The sequence below is a fragment of the Lissotriton helveticus genome, chromosome 10, assembly GCF_964261635.1.
Source record: "Lissotriton helveticus chromosome 10, aLisHel1.1, whole genome shotgun sequence".
Classification (NCBI taxonomy): Eukaryota; Metazoa; Chordata; class Amphibia; order Caudata; family Salamandridae; genus Lissotriton; species Lissotriton helveticus.
The window spans coordinates 972,292,191-972,313,632 of NC_136071.1; the positions used below are offsets into that span (position 1 = coordinate 972,292,191).

Genomic DNA, 21,442 nt, shown 5'->3' on the forward strand with positions numbered 1-21,442 from the left:
ATTGAATGGACTTTGAGGATTAACTGTCACTCGTGAATGTATCATTTGTCGGTCAGGTGGCTTCAATAAAATTATATTGTATTTCACTACCATGAATTCAGCGTCATTTAAGTTGGGGGAATTGTGTTTGTGTCCTCCACCACTTTGGAAATTCCTTAAGTTGAGCTCAACATGTGTGTGGCATAACACAAAACAACCCTCCCCCCCCCCTCCCCCCCACCACCGTAGTATATGGAGACGAGCTCCCTCAGACTCTCATATCTTACATATTTTCATTGTTCTTGGGCTGAATGGGGCCTTGCTGAAGGCTTGGGGGCCCACTGAAGGGTGCCCCCCCATGCACTGTAGTTGATACAGGGGCATATTTAACGCCCTTGAGTTTTGCACGAACGTGTCTGCATTTTACCTATTTTTTTCCTTCTAAAATAATGAACGGTAAAGGGAGGCGCTGATGTGTCAAATTTGGGAATAATTTATTCCAAAGCTACAGTTAAAAAAAAAAAATACAACATCATTGTCTTGTAAGATTATACCTTTATTAGACAAACGCAGGCTTGTGGTTCCTAACATTCATGACCAAGTAGGTACCTAAAAATGTTTTAATTTTCGTCTGACTAACCCTGTGTCCTCACTACTTAACTGAGGTACTGGAAGTTAAGCAAGTAAAAGCCATCAGTCTCACAAGTAGAGTGCGATCAGAGCCCTCATGAGTCTCAGATGTGGCGGATGGCCAGACCTACTTCTGGCTGTGGACCCTTCCACACTGCCTCTTCCAAACTAAGGTTTTCCGCAAATTCCATTCCGTTTCGGGTTAACTGAGTAACCCATCCAGGTCATATACTACCATTGGCTACTTGAGAGTGAGATATGCATTAGGGATCTTGAGCTTTTCCTATCTACGCTTTTCTTCAGTGCGTTTAGTCCGCGGTATAGGTTGCTGCTTTCACTGGGTTGTGCATCCACCTAGACTACCTAAATATCTGTGCAAGTTATAGATACAGTTCACAACACAAATCTACACCCTTAATAAGATTAATTTCAATTACCTTTATGTTTGGTAAATACCATCAACATTCCTCTACTTTTTGCAGCATGATTAATCAAGGCATTCATATGATCACCTTCCTTTGAGTAATATGTGCAAGAATGATCACACTTTTCATGTACAAGTGGCAACATCCTCAAAAAAGAACCCACTGTTGTGCAAGAATGATCACACTTTTCATGTACAAGCAGCAACATCCTCAAAAAAGAACCCACTGTCTCTTAGTATTTTTTTTAAAATTCTCTTTATTTTTATTATTATTAATTATAGGACTTGAGAGCATATTTCGACATATCTTGCACATGCAATCTATTATTGACTTCCAGTATCACATTACAACTTCCAACCTGCTTGTTTGTTTTGAAATCAACATCACCAATAACCCCTTTCCCATACCTCATTACAATACATCATTTAGCTGTTTAACAATGCGGGTCTCCCCATTGGCAATGTACAAATATTTCCTTGGATTTTGTTCCACCCTCCCCCCTATCCGTTCCCATTTCTTGGGGCAGCCCCTGTTTATGTATACTGCCTTTTTGGCCACCATTACCCAGTCCATGTTGTTAGACCGGTCGCTTAGTATTTAATAAATATGAGTTTGAAACAGAAATCCGGATGGTGCGTCCCATCTACCAGAGGTGCACGCATGGAAACCCGCAACTTACAATACAGATATTTTTAGGTCTCGCACTTGCAACGAATGTCGCCAGCGAGATCTATTGTTACCCCCTCGCGTCTCAAGTGGTACAGACCGGGGCACGCGCCGATTGTGGTCTGTGGACGCGCCCGTGAACACGTGCATGTGCACAGCTCCCTTCATCATCGCAAGCTTCATTTACGTAATGCGCACGCACGCTACAAGCCCGGGAAGCACTGTCTTCTTGCATTCAGCCTTCATGTCCCTCTAAGTACCCCTCCTCAGCAGTATAGATCACCCTCACCCGTTAACGCCTCGCTCTGGCACCTCGCCCCGTAGTCTCCTTCCACAACCAGGTCCGACCTGCGAGCCCCACAGAGCGGTGCGCCTCCCGGTCCATGGACAGCCTGCCCATTTTCGGTGATTTTAGCCTTCCTCGGTGGCCAGGTATGGCCATACCTGCTACGGGGTCTCATCCATCCAAGCGGACTAGAGGGTCCTCTATCCCTGAGCATTCGAGCGAACGCGCTCTACCCCCCACCTGCGCAGTCCATCCATTTGGCAGGGGCGCGCTCGCGACTCCACTCCTGACCCGTTACAGGAACAACAGAGAAAGTTGCAGGCGCGTCCTAGAGACAGTGCGCTCCCGCCACCTCCTTCCCTCGCTCTGACCGCAAGCGCGCGCACCAGCCTGCACCTGGTGAGAGCAACGGCGCGAGACAGCGAAACCCGGGCAGAGCGCGAGATCCTGCTCCGCAGCAATGCCTCCACAGCCCGAGTGCGGCAGAGGAAGCTTCCCCACTCAGCCCGCCTGCCCGAAGAGGGTGAGTTAGGGGAAGAAGGGATATTGCTTTCAACTATCTGTTCTAAAGTTACACGTCCCAGCAATCACAGCCTCTCCTACGGTAAAGCTTCAACTTTCTCTGAAACGTGTAATGCTGCCTGTACCCTGGCATCACCAATTAATTATACCAAAGGGCCCTCTTTGCTGCTCATCTTCCCTGTGCACATGACTTCATCTTTCACGTTTCCTTTCTAATCGCCACCACAGCAGACATAACTTGTTAATATATTTGTATATATTGTGTTCATACAGTTCTTGTATCCAGCATTTCCGACTGCATCACACAAATTAAGCACTTAACTCATCAAAGAGAAATGTTTTGCTTTTGACTGCCATGCTTTTCTATATGTGTTGTGGCTTTCTCATTGGCACATACGCCCTGCCATTTCTGGTGACGTCACTGTGGGTGATGACATTTACAATAATGTCATATGGGTCAGATACAGGCACTCACAAGCACCCCAAGAAATTTTGAAGTTGGCATCTCTGACCACAATAAGGACATTTCTAACCCTGTTTCTGACGCAAACCATCATAGAACACAGACTGGCCTCCCGTGCTTTCAATCTCCTGACGCGCACCCCCGCCCCCTCGTACAATGTCCGCTATGTCTTCCCCTGCTCCCGGGATTGGCTTCCGTCTCTGGGCTGAAAGAGACATTCATTTCATACGTCACAGACTGCGGCTCGTCAGCTCGAGGCATCGGATGGCCTGGCCTCTGTAAATACTTTGAATGCTTTCGACTCTTTTGAAGGCTGCTTACACTTGCAGCTCAATATGAGGATATGACCGGGCGTGCAAAGAGAGCTGCGGTTGCTCGGTGTGGTGTTGACCTTCCTGACAGGAACCCATTGGACAATGACGTAACATAAATGCATATAAATAGCGTAGTCTTGTCTCGTTTCTTGATAATAAAGTCCCACTTGTTGATGGTGGTGATATTATTTAGACACAGGAACTTCCACGAGAGTTAAGCTTAGGCGCTGGGTTTCTTTCTTGCTACCCTTACTGTACAGCATGGCAACACTACCCCTGCCCCCAAATTAATCCAAAAGCAGACCCTACCTCCCTACCACAGCAGACCATTAGGGCATATGTGCTAAAAAGAGAAGTGGGGTGACTAACCAAGTTAGGTGGTTTGCAAGTGACATAACAGAGCATGACATATGTGGCATCACAGGTAGTGGCATCACAACCCATCACCCCACAGAAAGTGACATCACAAGAAGACACATCAGATATTAGGACCTCACACATGTATATCAGGTCGATCATGAGTACATTTGAGCGCATTATGATATGTAACAAATGACATTTTGCATCAGGGGTGTTCCAAGAGAGTGGCATAATCCCGACGCAAAATATGGGCCACAACGTATACATTATTATTATTTTTTTAAACATATTTTGTGGTATTTTCAATGTACCTTACCAGTAAGTATCCGACATACATCAATTGTACACAGGAGAATAGCATATTACACAAATTGAGACACCTGCAAGGTACATTTGGTTGTTTCCATTACATATAATGAATTGGGCACACCAGTGAGTGTCACCGTGTAATGGTATCTATCTGAAAGAATTTGACATGAATAGAGCTGTGAAAAATAAATCCTGTCCCAGGAGAATTAACTCCCCTTGTGTAAAATGTTACTGAAAACGTAGTGACCGTCAAGTAGATGTGAAAGAGGAAAAATGTTTACTACATTCCTATTTACAATGAATATCCCATAACAATTTTGGCACTATCATAATTAAAATAACAGTAGTGTTGGGTATTTGATCACAGAATCCTCTTTGGCGGGTCAGCAGTGTATACCATCTCTGATACCTTCCTATATGCTATAATTTATATTTGGACTAAATTCCTCCAAAAGCAGGGCTTTAGGTTGGTAGGGTCTCAGGGATACAGACCCTGCAGTGATAAAAAAAAAAATTATCGTGAAATTGGTCCTTATTCCGCTCTATATTCCTGTACATTTTGCCTGTAAAGTTATTGTTACTTTACATTTACAGGCAAAACGTTTTTTGATTTCTGAACAGTGTACACGCCGTTAAGGTAATTCATTTAAACGATATAGTCTCAGAATTCGAATTATTCACTAGGAAATCATCTTTTTCTCATTTACCTGATATTCAAAACAGGAGAGACCTATTGGGGAGGCTTATAGGTCTGGTTTGTTTTAGGTGCATGCCCGTTACTGTGTCATACATTTGGATGCAATAGCTGTAAGCTCAGAGAGGGACCAAAAAGCTGGTCATGTGGCATGCTATACTAAGCACAGGCATTTTTATTACGTGTTTTAAGCAGCATCTGTTCTCTTCTGCTGTGCTGATCTGCTGCTCTCTTCCACTTACATCCTTCTGTAACCGCACACACACATACATACAACCACACACACAACCACACACACATAACCACACAAACGCACACAACCCCACACACACAAACATCACCCCACACACAAACATCACCCCACACACAAACACACATCACCCCACACATCACCCCACACATCACCCCACACATCACCCCACGCATCACCCCACGCATCACCCCACGCATCACCCCACGCATCACCCCACGCATCACCCCACGCATCACCCCACGCATCACCCCACGCATCACCCCACGCATCACCCCACGCATCACCCCACGCATCACCCCACGCATCACCCCACGCATCACCCCACGCATCACCCCACGCATCACCCCACGCATCACCCCACGCATCACCCCACGCATCACCCCACACTCAACCACACAGACAACCACACCCAACCACACCCAAACAACCACACAACCACACAACCACACACATACACAACCACACACATACACAACCACACACACACACAACCACACACACACAAATCTATCTATTGCCGTCACTCTATCTATCTATCGCCCTCACTCTATCTATCGCCCTCACTCTATCGCCCTCACGCTATCTATCTATCGCCCTCACGCTATCTATCTATCGCCCTCACGCTATCTATCTATCGCCCTCACGGTATCTATCTATCGCCCTCACGCTATCTATCTATCGCCCTCACGCTATCTATCTATCGCCCTCACGCTGTCTATCTATCGCCCTCACGCTATCTATCTATCGCCCTCACGCTATCTATCTATCGCCCTCACGCTATCTATCTTTCTTTCGCCCTCACGCTATCTATCTTTCTTTTGCCCTCACGCTATCTATCTTTCGCCCTCACTCTATCTATCTATCTTTCGCCCTCACTCTATCTATCTATCGCCCTCTATCTATCGCCCTCACACTAGCTATCTTTCGCCCTCACACTAGCTATCTTTCGCCCTCACACTAGCTATCTTTCACCCTCCCTCTAGCTATCTATCGCCCTCCCTCTATCTTTCGCCCTCCCTCTAGCTATCTTTCGCCCTCACTCTATCTATCTATCGCACCACCACAGCATCACTCAGGGGTACCACAGCATCACTCAGGGGCACCACAACATCACTATGCGCTACCATAGCATCACTGAACGCCACAGCATCACTCGTCGCCACCACAACATCACTCAGCGCCACCACAGTATCAATCTGTGCAACCATTCAACAATAACTGGTTCAAATATTTTCTCTCAATGTTTCAAGCTTTATTACAAATGTCACAAAAAGAGGTTATTATTTCACTTCTGTTCTTGGATTTTCGTCACAATAAAATACACTCAACATAATCTTCACAAAAGTTATTTACAAAAGTTTAAGCTATTGCCATTATAAATTACAATAACTTTTATTTAAGTATTAATTATTAAAAAAATTAAATATTTGTAATATCAATACATCTAAGTCACGTAAATACAAAACATGTTGCATTACAAATGCTATAGGTGTCACATTTGCAAAAGATAAAAGTATTGGCATTGTACATGACAAAGCTATTAATTTCGCTATTTTCAAAACCAACATATAAAGAAAAAAATTGCCATTTACAAGACCAATAGCTCAAACTTTCCTAATGCGAGACCTATTGCATTGCAAATGCTTGTTTTTATTTCTGGCTCTTCTCCTTTGAGTGTCTGTTTAATTTCCTTTTAGATTTGCACTAAAATCTTATTTGTTGAGTTTAATTTTTGCTTTCACTTTCTTAGTCTTGTTTCCATCTTTTTATTACTCAAATTGTAATGCCTTTCACACACAACTCCTCTCTGTCAACCTTTTGTTTCTTTTTCTCATTCCCTTTTCTTCTCTGTAAGTGATTTGGAGCGAGTAGGGTTTGTGTACGTTTTTCACAAAGATTTCACAACAAGGATTCCTGTGTTGGAAGTTATGTCGAAATACAAGCCATTCACTATAGCGGAGTACAACCAGATTTTCAGGCCTAGATATTTTTAAAGCGAGTTAAAACTAGATTATAAATTAATAACTCACTTGGGAATTAAATGCAGATATAAACAGTATGCCACAGGCGTCTAAATTATTTACCAGGCTGCTGGTTATTTCGGTTCACCTATTCCCTTCTCTCTGCAGGGGGTCTCAAACACCCCCAAGCAAAGGCGCCACTGCACCCGCTGCACTAATGAAAGCAATGCTTCTGCTTCTCTGTACCTTTTTACTTCCCCAGGTGCCTGCATCACTGTCTGAATATCCCAGACCCTCTCTTTCCTATTTTTCCTTTCTACCATGCTACATTCCACACCCGTCCCCATTTTTATCTCTCCACTTTCCTCCCTCCCCTCATTCTCCATTGACGGCTACATTCCATGATTCCCTCTCTCCTTCTTCATCTCCCTTTTCTCATTTTCTCTACCCTCTTATCTCCCCACTTTTCCCTCGTCTCCTACACATTTATCTTGATCCTTCCTTGTATATCTCCACTATATATAAATACAAACCTTGTTTTTGCTCTTCTATCCTTCCGAATCCAAATAACTGACTAATTTATCCACCACTTAAAATTTACTTACATGTTTCACTATACTAATTCAACACTAATCCTCTATGGGTTTTGTTCTGTCTCTGCGCAAGTGGGGGGGTGGGACATAGGCCGTCCGGCACATAGGTCAAAACAATGAGAGCTGGGCCCAGACTTTAACAGGGTGTGAGAGGCCCTACCCCTAACACAAATCTCAATTGCCTCAGGCCTATAACATAAATTCATTAGTCAGCTGATTCACGGACTCAGGCCGCCGCAGTGAGCATGTGCGTGATAGCATGATTGATGGGCAAGCCTCGGGAGAGCCTGTGAGACACACACAGTCACAGTCAGGCAGGCTGACAAATATGCTTAAAAGTATTTTAAAAAATCACACCAGTATAATTAAGCGAGTGGCCGGGGTTGCTGTACGTAGCCCTCCACAACTGCGAATTCAGATAGTTAACACTTACTTGCACTAGTTAATAGATCAATGTAAAATTAGCATTCCAATGATACATGTGAAAAAATATCTGTGCCCGAAAATTGACAATGAGGTGAGATTCAAAATTCGAGTCGAGACTTAACCTCACACAATCACAGGACTGCGGATTCAAGGGGCGGCAATCTGAGGGATAGCCCCGGGCGCCACAAGCTCTAGCTACGCCCCTGATGGAAGATCTTCTATACTATATCAAGAGTCCTCGCCAACCCAATCAATCTACCCCACTGTCTCCAACACCCTCCCACCTCCCCCACCACCCCTTGTGGCCGCACTGGAATCGTAGAAGATTTGGAAGGGCCAAGAGGGGAACACATTCTAGTGCGATCTGAGATATTACTGGAATGACGCTGCGCCACTAGCAAAGTGGCGATCGGCGATGGATTAGTGTGCTAAATAGGCAGAAACTATCTATGTGGCGAGAGGCTGCCCTCAGAAACATCAGAAGATCTAGGGCAAGTGGTGGGAATGGTTATAATAGTAATATGTGCGTATTATGTGGGTATAAGAGATATACGTAGTGGTGACAGACTTGTGCCTTTTTACTCTGCTCTTTGTGAAAATAAATTAAATGTTGGTTATTAAAAAAACTTTCGGAATGACTGAGGGTTTTTCTGCCCGGGCTTTGGTTGCTACCACTGCGTTAGCAAACAGACTGCCTTTTCTTCATATCTGTCTGCAACTTAGGCATCGGTGCATTCGTTCACGAAGCACTACTTCCTTGACAGAAAGGTCTGACAGTAGAGACATGTTGCCCATTTGATTCTGAAGGACTTTTTCCGAGTCCACCCTATAGACTGTGCACCTTAGGGAGCTACTGCTTTGATATCTATCCTGAAGGTGAGGAATCTGCAGTTAGAAGTATCCATCAGAATAGGGGGTTTCCAAAAAGCCACTGCCAAAGATGGCTGCTTCTCCAGGAGACTACCGAAGCCAAAGTTCACATTATCCTGCAATGAGCTGAGGCTAACATTGATGTGACCACCACTAACTTCTGAGATGGTAGAGCACCAGTGAAGATTCCAAATGGCTGTTAAACCCTGAGGTAGGCGATGACTTGTAGTGCTCCACGACCTGTGGTTGCACCCTGCTGAGCAGCATGGATTCAGCCCAGTGGGGCTCTGCCGTGTGCAACAGAGCGGCTATGTGCCCGGACTAGAATGCAAAGTGGTTGGCCCATTCAGGCGCACCCTCAGGTGGCACTGTTGGCAGTAGAAATGGGTTGGCCCTTGCCAAGCGGGCCATACCCTCAGACGCAGTGATGCCTGCCTGCTATGTGGGTGGCCAGGCATGATTTGGGTTATAAGACCTAGTGATAGGCCTGATTGGAGCGCAGACAGTGCCTGGTCCTCTCGGTGAGAATACACTGGCACTTGAACTGCAGCACTTAAATCAGCCTGGGCTTTGGACCTGGAAAACCTTTCTAAGGACAGGCCGCACTGCTGACCACCAACTAAGCAGGGGGAGCAACACCTGGCGTATCCTCAAACTGATATCCTGCTGTGTCTGAAATTCCCTTCACACACCCCCCCCCCCTCCCATTGTACCAGTAATTTACCTATGGCAAAACATGAGCTGTGCCAAGCCAGGCTCACATTTTAGGAGGGGAAGCAACAAAACGTGGCTGACACAGATCAGCCTATGCGGGTAGGACAGCTGCTGGCCCAGGAGCATCTGAGGACAGAACAGGCACCACAGCATTGATTCTTGAGGTACAGAAAACTTTATTAATCAATGGCAAACCAAATTTCTTACTGATAAAGGTTGACCAGATGAAGGAGTGTATGGGCAAACCAGCAGAAAGCATGGACATGGCAGAACACAGAAATTTCAAAGACTGCCACCTTTACATATTGCTAGACTGGTTTCTTTGGAGAAACAATTAGTGCTCATTAAAAGAAAAAGAAAATTTGGAGGCCAAATCTATAAGTAACAATCTATGTATACTAGGCCTATCAGATTCCACCAACACTGGAAAGATAGAAGAATTAATTGAGGTCTTACTGACAGATGTATTTGATAGGTCATGCTTTTCCAGTTTATTTGTGGTTGAATGGTGACACCGAGCTTTGTCCAAGCTCCTGCCACAGGGCACCCCCGGAGGCCCATTATTGCACGAGTATTAAACTACTGTAACAGGGATGACGCACTCCAGCTGCCCAGGGAGAAGGGAGACCTCCACTATAAACGTTCCAGTGTATCACCTAATTCCGGACTTCATGCAGTCAGAGCAGGAGGCAAGACATGCCATTCTGACAACAAAAAGAACACCTCAATAGACCAACATCCCTTACACCAGCTCACCGTAAATGGAAAACCCCACATCTTCAAAGATATCCTACAAGCTACAGCCTTCGTGGAAATTTTCAAGAACGGCAGGGTCCTTAAGACGCATACACAGAGAGTAGCTCCTCAAAGGGAAACAGCCACTACAATGCAGCCGCTTCCACACTATACTTTACCACGCATGCTTTAAACGCATGCGCGGTGACCACGTATAGCCTTTACCACGCATTCCTTTACTACGAGATACGTAGTAAAGGAATGTGAGTAAAAGGAAGAATTAACAAAGGGGGCTTGGGGAGGGTTTTGGGGGGTCTCCCCCCATAAACAAAACGAGTGGTTTAATAAAAAGAAATAAAACTCTTTCCTAAAAAACGCTCTTCTGTGCTTCTTGTCCTTCGTGCAATGAGCCTTAATTACGACGTAATAACGTACGTGAGTCTACGTACTGAATTTACAAAAACATAGAAAAAGGACCACTTAAAACAGAGTATGAAGAAGGAGAAGTCCCCAAAAGAAAAATAAGGAAAACTGTGAGTAATTTTATTTATTATACTATTTTTTAATGTTACGCATAAAAAATATATATATTTATAGTTATAAGCTAAAAAAAACAGCACAGCAGTCGGTAAGGGTGCGGTAGGATTGGGGGCTGGGGGAACATGTAAGGTATTGGGGCATGGATCGGAGAAAGCATTTACCATGAAAATGCCATTATCATGCATAGTTATACAAAGAAAATAGTTGTATACCTATGCGTGGTAGAGGTATTTTCGTGGCAAAGCATATTCGTGGTAATGGCATTCACGTTGTAACGCATGCGTGGAAAAGGCATGTGTTGAAACGGCATGCGTTGTAACGACATACAACCCTTCTCGAAGAGAAGATAACAATGATCATTGACTATACTGGTAAAAGCCCTCCCTCTCTGCTAGCACAAACATGCAGATCGGTGTGAACGGATTCACATAAATTCTGAATGATCAACAAATAGTAATGGACATGAAGCAGTAACCCAGTGCTTGTATCTTTGGGCTACGTTTGCATTGACCAAGAATACATTTATTGTTTGTTTAATACAAACCCTTACAAAATAGCTATACGAAACAATAAGTTAGAAAAAGAATTGAACTATTACATAAGAAAAACGTAATCTGTGCAAATTAGCATTTGTAAACGATCAGTTTTTTCAGTGTTTGAATTCAAGCTTAATAGATGAAATATAATTACATCAAAGCTTAGGTTTATGCACATTTGCACTTTCAAACCAGCAGCTTCTGTAAGTGGTTTAATGTCAAATCAATCAATTAAAATCTTTTTAACTAGGCTCAAATACGTTATGCCGAGGTGCAGTGATGCCTCCATGAGCAGTAGTTAGGGGTTTTGAGTAATTAGTACACGTGCGACTAAGTCCATACATTTCACCAGTTTTTACAAAAACTTTGGATCGGATGCAATATCAGGACAAATTTAGAGAATGTGTTAAAAAGTTTCCTTATATCCACAGTCTGCAATTTTGAGTACTGCAGGTTTGTTTCCAGTGCGATATGAAGTTAAAACAATTTAAATATTTTGTTTAATATATGGTAAAAACGTTTTTTTAAAATATTGCTGTTAAGGTTGGTTCGTTATGTGTTGATTATCATCTATGTGTTTTTTATAAAAGCTCTAATTTAGCTCTATCTTGCATTCACGAGAGTCTCTTTACTGCTTTTTGTTATTTTTTTAAACAGGGCATGTGAGGTCACCATATCCCACACATCTTTAATATTAAAGATGGACAACAATTGCTCTAAATACAGTCTCCATGGGTCGTGCTTGGTTTGAGGGACTATTTCTTCCCAAACCAAGTAGCTCGGAGAGTTTTGTGGCAAGTCTTTTGCAGGTTTTGACAAAGGCTGCCTGATGTGCAAGATAATGCTTTATAAGTTCAAATTCTAGCTGTATCTGTTTCTGGGTTGTGGACGACTGCTTCTTGGATATCCAAATACCTGGTGTTTTTCCAGTTAGGATGTTAATCCTCTGAAATAAGCCTACTCAGTGTCCCTTACTAGGCCTACTTTGGCGGATGCCAGAATCCTGGAATGTTGTCTGATATCCAGTCCACAAACTTTGAGTACTTCAATACTCAGTAGTTGCATGGGCATGTGAGTTTCATTCCTTGAGATTATTCTGGGTAGGAAATATTTCAAAGTGAAGTTTAAAGATAAATAATTTAGAGAAAGATTGCTCACCTACTTTGTATGGAACATGTTTATAATGTATTGATAGTTTGAGGAAGAGGCTTGTTTATTATCTCTGTGTGTACATAGATGTGATCCTTTTGTACAACCCTTTATTTAACAAACAAACCTTTCTAAACTCTTCCCTCTGGCTCCCCCCCTCCAAAACTCCTTTTACTCATCCAAAAGCCCCCTCCTACTGCTAAGACCTAAAAAAAATTAAAAAATCCTTCACCCTTTTATCCCTCCACTATCCTTTTCAATCAAAATTAACAGACGAACATGTTCACTTCTCAAATTCCATATTCAACTATACTAATTCACCACTAATCCTTTATGGGTTCCGAGTGGCGTGCTTCAACACCCCATCAGGGATAACAAGTGCTATATGAATGCAAACCTTTCTTCCCCTTTTATCCCTCCGCTATCCTTCTCACTCCAAATAACTGACTAATATCCACCACTGAGATTACTTTCATATTTCACCATACTAATTCACCACTAATCATTTATGGGCTTCCAGAGGAGCATGCGTCAACACCCCATCAGGGGTAACAAGCGCTATATAAATACAAACCTTTTTTCCTCCTCTATCCTTCTGCTATCATTCCAAATCCAAATAACTGACTAACCTATCCACCACTTAAAATGTACTTGCATGTTTCACTACACTAATTCAACACTAATCCTCTACGGGTCCCGGAGTAGCGTGCTACTCGCCTATAAAGTGCTTCGACGCCTCGTATGGGGTAGTAAGCGCTATATAAATGCAATTACAATACAATACAATACAAAATATGACTTTGTAACTTTGTTTTTGAAATAGAAGTCAGTATGCTGGACTTCACAATAATTGTTTCTAATGTAAAACAGATTAAATGTAATAACTTTTCATGGTGTAGTTTCCATAATGCTAAAAGTATAGCTTAATTTTATATTGATTATGAATGTAATTATTGCAGCGAATGAAATGCGGACTGATTCCCCTTATTTGCCAACTGGAGGGATGGATGTGTATAGTGAGCAGAGACTTTCATCAGGTCGATCCCGATCCGGCATTGAATCGCCACGATCCGCTGGGAATTCCCAACATAGGTAAACAACTTAAGTTCCCAATGACTACACATATCTGACATGTTTTGTTCAAAGAGAAGCCTACAGGTTGTGCATTCTAGAGCATTATTTCATTTGCTCGAAAGAGAAACTGGAAACTTTATTTGCGTTAGACTTCCTTTCTGATTATATGAAATACGCTTTTTTCTCCCATGATATTCCTCCTTCATTGTTTAGCACACAAACGTTTTGCGTTCTCCTTTCAAATTTTATTTTTTTAATACATAATTTATAGTGTGCATGACAAGGTCCAGATAAGTATTGTAACTTTGTTGTAGTGCTTCCAGAAGAGCACTATCTTTCCCCAAAACACATTTTTATAAATTAAAACCTGTACATTTCATTAGTGTGTGTGTGTGTGTGTGTCACAAACCTAACCAAAAGGCTAGCCATTCTACTTTAATCCAGCAGTTGCTACCTCTTGCGACACTTGCCTTTCACATCTTCACCCTTTGGAGTATCCTAGTGTTTTCCATTCTTCGCTATGCTCTCCAGCATTTATATTTATGATAGACACTTCTAACTGCATATTTCTCATCTTGTGAATTTCCCCTTGCGCCAAACTGATTCTGGAAACTTTAATAACAATTCCCTCGTACATCGACAGGTGGCGTTCTCGACTCCACGATGGGTCTATCTGATCCGTATGTGGCGTCAGGATACTACAATACCAGTGACTATGCGCGCTGACATTGGTTCATTTCTTTCTGTTCCTTCCGACGCGGAACCGAAGTTACCAGTGCTGGCCTTTTGACAGAACTGTCCCTCAGGAAATGTCTTTTCCCAAAACTAAATGCTCTTAGAGTAGATATGGGCCCTAAAGCGACAGGTTTCAAGCCGTGTCCTGACTGGCACTGGCAAATGTCCGGGGTGGACTCCCACAATGTCATCCTATGGTGACTCAGCACTGATCACGACATGAAGTCGTGTTTGTGTGCATGTTCGAAGATGAACCGAACAGGGATCCAGGACCATATGGCCGTGCTCGCTATCGCGGAGCTCCAAAAGAAGTCAAGGAAGCAGTATCGGTCTCAGTTGAGGTTGAAGAAGCAGGTGCACTCTCATTCCGGGAACGAATGTCGAGGCCGCTACACCTTGAGGTCAAGAAGTTCATGTAAGTCAAAACGTTCCCACAAAAAAAAAGGAAATCCAAGCACAGTTCACTAATATCCCACCATTCTCACCACTCAGTCACCCAGCGCCCGAGGTACCTCTAGGCCTTTTAGCTTCACTGATGAGCATGCTCCTGAAACACTGGTGCTCTAACTCCTTCCCCTTCAGCGGACATCCACAGTAGACGAAATATGATGCCTGAAAGCGACTGCAGCATCCATTTTTAGAACACTGACTCAAGGTCACAGTCTGTTGAAAGCCAATTGGCAAATCAGATGCAAACGGCCAACCGCTGGCCAACAGCTAGACACCAACCGCACTACTCTACCTGTACAAGGAGTCGGCCCCAACAAGTGTTGTATTGCTAGCTCCAGTCTCAACACAACGTCCGATGCCATCTTCGGTGCTTAGACCAAAACCACAGGTGTGAGCCCCCAACACCAGTTCCTATGTCATTGACGCTGGATTTGAATCTAATAGAATAAGATAAGATTTGAATCAGAATTCCACGACTATGATCCAAATGAAGATGATGAGAGCAATGCTTTTTATGAAGAGATGGACACGTTTGATTATCTGCCGGATGTCAATGCGCTTGCCACCTCCCCCGTCTCCTAACCCTATTGCCACAGAATAATCTGCCTCCTTTACATCTTTAATCAGGAGGGCAGCAAAAGTGCTTAATTTAACATTGCCTATGCAGGTGGTATTAAACAACGGTTTGACAGAGGTTTTTAACCCTGCAAAGAATCCCAACTTATAGCTCCATCATCTTGAAGGTACAGGCATAATCCAGCCATCAATTCTTTTTCCACTACTCCACCCGACAGAGTCCCCATGCAGATGGAAAATTCACAAAACTCGTTTTTTAAAGTGCCAGTATTACCTTGTGAGCCATCCACACATTGTCCCTTCTGGGGATGGTATTCATAAACCTTGAAGTACAGAGTGGCGGATGTGTTGCCAGCTGTCCCCAAAGATGTCAGACATACCCTACATCCTCGATGACCAAGATGTTGTGAAATATGCAATCCAATCTGGCCTGGACACAGCAGACTGTCTGGGTACGACTTGCAGCACCAGCATGGTGCTTAGACAGCACACCTTGATCTGCTCTTTGGACTGCCAGCTATCCTTCATGCACATGCCGTGCAATGGGGCAAAGGCCGACTCAGCCCTCAAGATATTTAAGGAGAGTAAAGCTTAGCTCAGCCAGCTCTGCAGTTTCCCAAACAACAGTGCCCCAGTGAGAAGCTGGCCTGGTATAGGATGTACACTTATGTAAGTGGACACCTTCCACCAGGGCAGACAACCCTTATGGTGATTTAAGAGATCTTAGACAACCTTAGAAAGCTTTCTAAGTGGTAGCTGTTGAGAGTTGAGAGCAGCCTTCAGTCTTAGTCTAGAAGGAGGGTAAAGCAGCTTGTTTGGCCAGAATGCAATCTTATAGTATGGATTAAGTGAAAAATAAACACACAAGGTATTTATAAAAATAGGTATTTATTATATAATACTCTCTAACACATACAAATATCTCCTACCCGGAGATATGCACAATGCACACAATACTCTGCAAAGAAACACAGTAAATAATACGTAATATACAGTGGCGCCCAGGGGGGACCAAACCATATACTAAGAAAGTGGTATAAGAAACACGACTCAGTCAAGACAATGTTGAGATGACGTAGAAGTGCTGGGGACCCAAGGAACCACGCAAGGTGAGTGACTAGGAACCCCATGGAGAGCGTATGTTATGTTATTGTTAATAAAGTTGTAGAGCGTACGAATACCCGTGGGTGTCTTGGCGTTATATAGGGTATTGCTGTGGTGCGGTAGTCAGGAAGAGAAAACAAAGTGGCTAGACATTAAAAAGCCAGGTTTTTAACAATTTCCAAAATTCCAAAGAGTGGGTGCCGCTTTGATGTGTATAATCAGTGTTCCAAAATGTTGGGGTTTCAGAGGAGAAACAGCTGCCCCCCCCCCCCCACCCCATTTAATTCTCTTGAATTTGGGGTGAGCTATCATCAACTTATTCTTTGATCGAAGATCTTTATTAGGGAAACCAGGAGAGGGCGCGTCTAAGGTAGGCAGGTCCTGAGTTTTGTAAGGCCTTAAACACAAAGCAAAGTTCCTTTGAACTTAATGCGAGAATCTACCGACAGCCAATGGAGTTATTTTATGGATGCTGCGATAGGATGGAATTTGGGCAGGTCAAGGACAAGTCTTGCCGCAGCATTTTGGACGCTCTGTAATTTCCTTTTGTACTGCTTCTGGAGCTTGACTTACAGTCCATGACCACAATCTCACTTTTAGAGCCCAGGCAAAGAAAACTGCCGCCGTTTGCTACAGCCTGCTCAGAACCGCACGGAAAATTCTTCCTCTCTTACCCTACAGCGGTTGATCATGGCGCTCATCCTCTCCAGGCTGGATTACGGCAACGCACTTTACCTGGGGGCCCCTAACTCAGTCGTTTCCAAACTGCAAATGGTGCGCATTCTGCAGCAAGACTTCTTACAGGCACAAAAAAAAGCTGCTCTGCAAAACCCGCCTTACGCTCTCTCCACTGGCTCCTGGTACAGGAGAGAATACATTTTAAGGCCCTTTGCAAAGCACACAAGGGCATGCAAGGCAAAAGCCCATCCATCACCAAAAACTTGGTCAAACCATACAAGGCTACCCGAAGTCTTTGCTCAGACGAGCCTCACATTGCTGAGGTTCCCAGGACAAAGAGAGTCAGAACCAGCGGCCGCTTCTTCTCCTGTAATGTCCCTAAGCTTTGGAACTGACTCTCTCTCCCTATCCGTAAGGAAGCCAACCACTTGACTTTTCGCAGACAACTGAAAACCTGGCTATTCCCATAACTCCTTCTCCCCCCTAGCGAACTCCGCAGCGCTGGGATGCCTCCGGGTAGCCATGCACTATACAAAAGCTTTTTTCATTTCATTACAATAGTCAAATTTTGAAAGAACCAATAGAGGGATTAATGTTTTTCTGGCGGTCACAGGAATGAAAGGGAGAATCTTCTGAATGATTCGCAACAAGTTGAAACTGGACGAAACCATGGAGCAAATATGCTTGTTAAAATCCAGTTTGTCATCAATGATTATGCCCAAATTATTTACTTTTTGGACCGGGGTGGGAAGAGTTTCCAACTCTTTAGGCCAGCAGGCTGGGTTCCAAAAAAGGGCTTTATTGCCAAAAAGAACTACCTCTGTTTTTTCTGAATTAAGATTAAGGCAATGTTTGACCATCCAATTACGGACTGCTCTAATACAGTCGTGAAATTGACAGATGGTGATATCCAGGTTGTTTGAGACCGACACGACAATCTGCGCGTCGTCGGCATATGAAGCGGGGGAGTACCCGAAAGATCTAATCAGGGCAGAAAGTTCAACCACATAGATAGTAAAAAGTAGGGGACTCAGGGAAGTTCCCTGAAGGACCCCACAGGGGAGGGAGAAACTTCAGATGTAGCATTCTCCATCATAACCAACTGCTCTCTGTTCGATAAAAAGGAACAAAGTAGGTCAATTGCTTTGCCAGTAACGCCTATTTTTTTAGGTGATCAATGACGTTGGCATGATCGACAGCGTCGAAGGCCGCCGACAAGTTGAGGAGGACAAGAGCTACAGAGCCTCCTTTATCGAGAATGGTTCTGAGTTCGTCCGTGATTTTTATTAAGGCCGGTTCTGTACTATGTTCAGCCCTAAAACCAAATTGGGTGGGGTCCAATAACTGATTGTCTTGCACAACCTGAGTCAGTTGTAGATTGATGAGTCGATCCACTATCTTTGCTGGAAAAGGTAGTCTAGAGACAGGACGATAGTTAGCTGGATTTTCGGGATCTAAGTTCCATTTCTTGAGGAGTGGTAAGATGGACGCCTTTTTTCATAGTTTTGGAAAAGTTCCAGCACTGAACATCCCATTAAAGATGTTGGTGAGATACGAGATAATGGGGATAGGGATCATTTTGAGTATTGATAGTGGGCAGGGATCAAGTGGTGACCCTGACTTGGTGGACTTGATTAGGTTAAGAACTTCTGAGTCAGTGACATAGGAGAATTGGCTGAGTTTAGATTGAAGATTATTGAGTGGAGAGATAAGATCAGGAGTGGAAGTCTGTGCTATAGTGATGCTATGGATGGGATCTGAATTTTTGGAGCATGTAAACTGATTGTAGATTTGTTCCACTTTATCCAGAAAATAGGATGTGACCTTCTCGCAGAAGGGAGAACTATTATTATTGTTTTTGTTACTGATTTCATGAGAGCTGAAAAGTTTGTTTATAACTTGGAAGAGTTCTCTAGTGGAATTCTTAGATGTCTCTATTGGTTGTGTTAAATACATCGATTTTATCTTAATTAGGCCTTGTAATTAGCCAGAGTCTGCTTTTAGATAACTCTATCAGAGGGATTATAGTTTGCCCTCCATTTTCTTTCGTGTCGCCTACATTTTTGTTTTTCTAGACGAAGAGTTTCAGTGAACCAGGGTGGCGATTTTTTAGTTTTTTGAGGGCCCCTACTGCTTTTGGGCACAGCTTTAGAAATGGCAATGTTTAATCTGAGTTTGTAGTTCTCAGTAGCCAGGATAGGATCGGTAATTTGAGTGTGATATTCCTGTGGAAGATGTTGCTGCAGAATATCAAAATTGGTTTTGGACCAGAGATAGTGTGGTGTGGGGTTATAATCTGTTTTCCTACTTAGCTCAGGAGAGGAGAAAGTTAAATTAAAAGTGATGGCTTTATGATCAGACCAAGTAAGAGGAAGAAATTCTTTCACTGAGTTAAGATCATTATTAGAGAAAATTGCATCTCATATATAACCAGCACTATGGGTCGGTTGAAGTAAAAGTTGGGAGAGATTGAAGGCCTTCATTATATTCTTAAAAGTTTCTGTATCTTTGTCCTCAACGGAGTCTAGATGAAGGCTAAAATCCCCGAGAACTGTGAAGTCACTGTTGCAAGCCCCTCCCTCGATCAGAGTTGAGATGGAAAGTAAGAAATCGCTTTTTGGGCCTGGTGGGCGGTAGATAAGCAAGCCTTTAAAGGTACTGGGGCACATGCATCAAGTTAAGTTGTGCAGCACATTGAAGCCCCTTAGATATTGCTCGACGCACTGTCTCAGCTGAAGTTAAAGAGAAACTGACATTTGTGAAGATCAAATTCCAGCTGAAGGTCCGGAGAAGCAAACACGTAATTGTGATATACCACATCCCCTACTTTAGTAATATTAAGGCTATCCCACCCGCCAAAGCCTTTTAGGTGACAGCTACTTAATTTTGTGCTATCCTACATTGGGGTCTGTTTTATGAACCTATCCCCCATCTGATAACCCTCAGGTTGTTATGAGAAATCCCAAGTATTGTTCTGTAGGTAGGTTCTATAGATGACGTCCAGATGGATAATGAAGTGGATTAACCTCACAAAGGCCCCACTATTCAGCTCCATAAGCTTTGTCAGATCTTAGGCCAAAGAACCAGTTGTTTATGCTGACCAGATTTGAGGCACAGTAAAATATTTCTGCTAAAGTCATATCCAATCTCCCATCATATGCGGATATGTAGCTTATTGCCATGGAGACATACAAAGTACAGAACAGTGCTACCAAGCACAGAAAGAAGTCATGGGCGATATAATATGAATAATTCTGAAGCTTGCGTAGAACCCTAGAGTGAGAGACAATACTGAATAGGGCTGTCTTCCCCACTGTAGATTGAGGAAGATTGACTCCAGTGCACAAGGTACCCATCACAATGTATCCGGCATGACGGCTGTGTGTTTTTTGTGAATACATATATTTATAGATTTACTCCATGCAAGAGAGAGAGCGAGCTGTTACCAGGGGACCAGACCTCGCTGTATAGAAGAAATAAAAGCTTGTCAGTGTTGCACAACATCTTGCCTTCCTCTCCTGGTGGCCAGTCGAATCACTGAGGCAAAGCTTCTACCCTGCATCATTCCACAAGGTGTTTAATGGCCAGGTCAAAGAGCAGCAGGGAGAAATGGCTTCCTCTGCTTGGTACCATGCCCAGTAAGTAGGGAAGGGTTCAAAGAGAACTCTGTTGACCCTCGCTCTTGCCCTGGGTTCCAAATTGAGGATGTTAATTTAGTCACTAACCTCGGGACATTTTAATTTTTGAGACAACTACATTAAGATGCTCCCTGACAATGGCGTCGAAGGCTTTATTGAAGTGCCCCAGAAGGAGTGCTAGTGGGTCATCTAGGTGTTGCATCAGATCAACGCTTTTTGAAGACGTCCAATATTGTTTCATTTGGAACGCTCCGGCCTAAGCATATTTGATCTGGGCGTATCGGAGAGCATATAATACCATTAACCCCGTATTTTGACTTTTTCTTTAATAAGTGAGATGGGCTGGCAGAAAGAGCAGTTTAAGTGGTCAGCCTGAATAAAGAAGTACTGTGTAAGATGTTGACCGTAACGCAAAACATGTACTGAATAAACTAAAGGCCAAATGGGAAAGAAATGTTAGGAAGCTGGAAAATGACGATTGGCAGGAGGTCATGATAAATCCAAGGGAGGTTGCAATAGGAACACATTTTCATTCTCCTTCAATTGAGCACCTTGCATACAGTCTGCTACTCAAGGACACAGTTCAAATCGTTTGGGCACTGAGATCACTCAGAATATGGGCAAGATGGCACAGTCTACCCTATAACGATTTAAATAGCCATCAGTGAAAATCTCTCCCTTACATTTATAAACGGACAGCCTAGTAAATGGATTTTGCTTGACTTTCATTGGTACTGTGATTCAGTAATCATTTTAATGTCA

General features: G+C 43.4%; 1 protein-coding gene across 2 annotated transcripts in view; it reads left to right on the top strand.

The window, feature by feature from the left end:
• Positions 1–21,442, top strand: part of AKAP9 (A-kinase anchoring protein 9) — a 647,464-nt gene that overhangs the window by 618,173 nt on the left and 7,849 nt on the right. For both annotated transcript variants that reach the window (XM_078663639.1, XM_078663638.1), the window contains one exon: positions 13,385–13,517. In XM_078663639.1, coding sequence (XP_078519765.1) covers positions 13,385–13,517 — 133 coding nt within the window. The remainder of the gene's footprint in view (positions 1–13,384; positions 13,518–21,442) is intronic.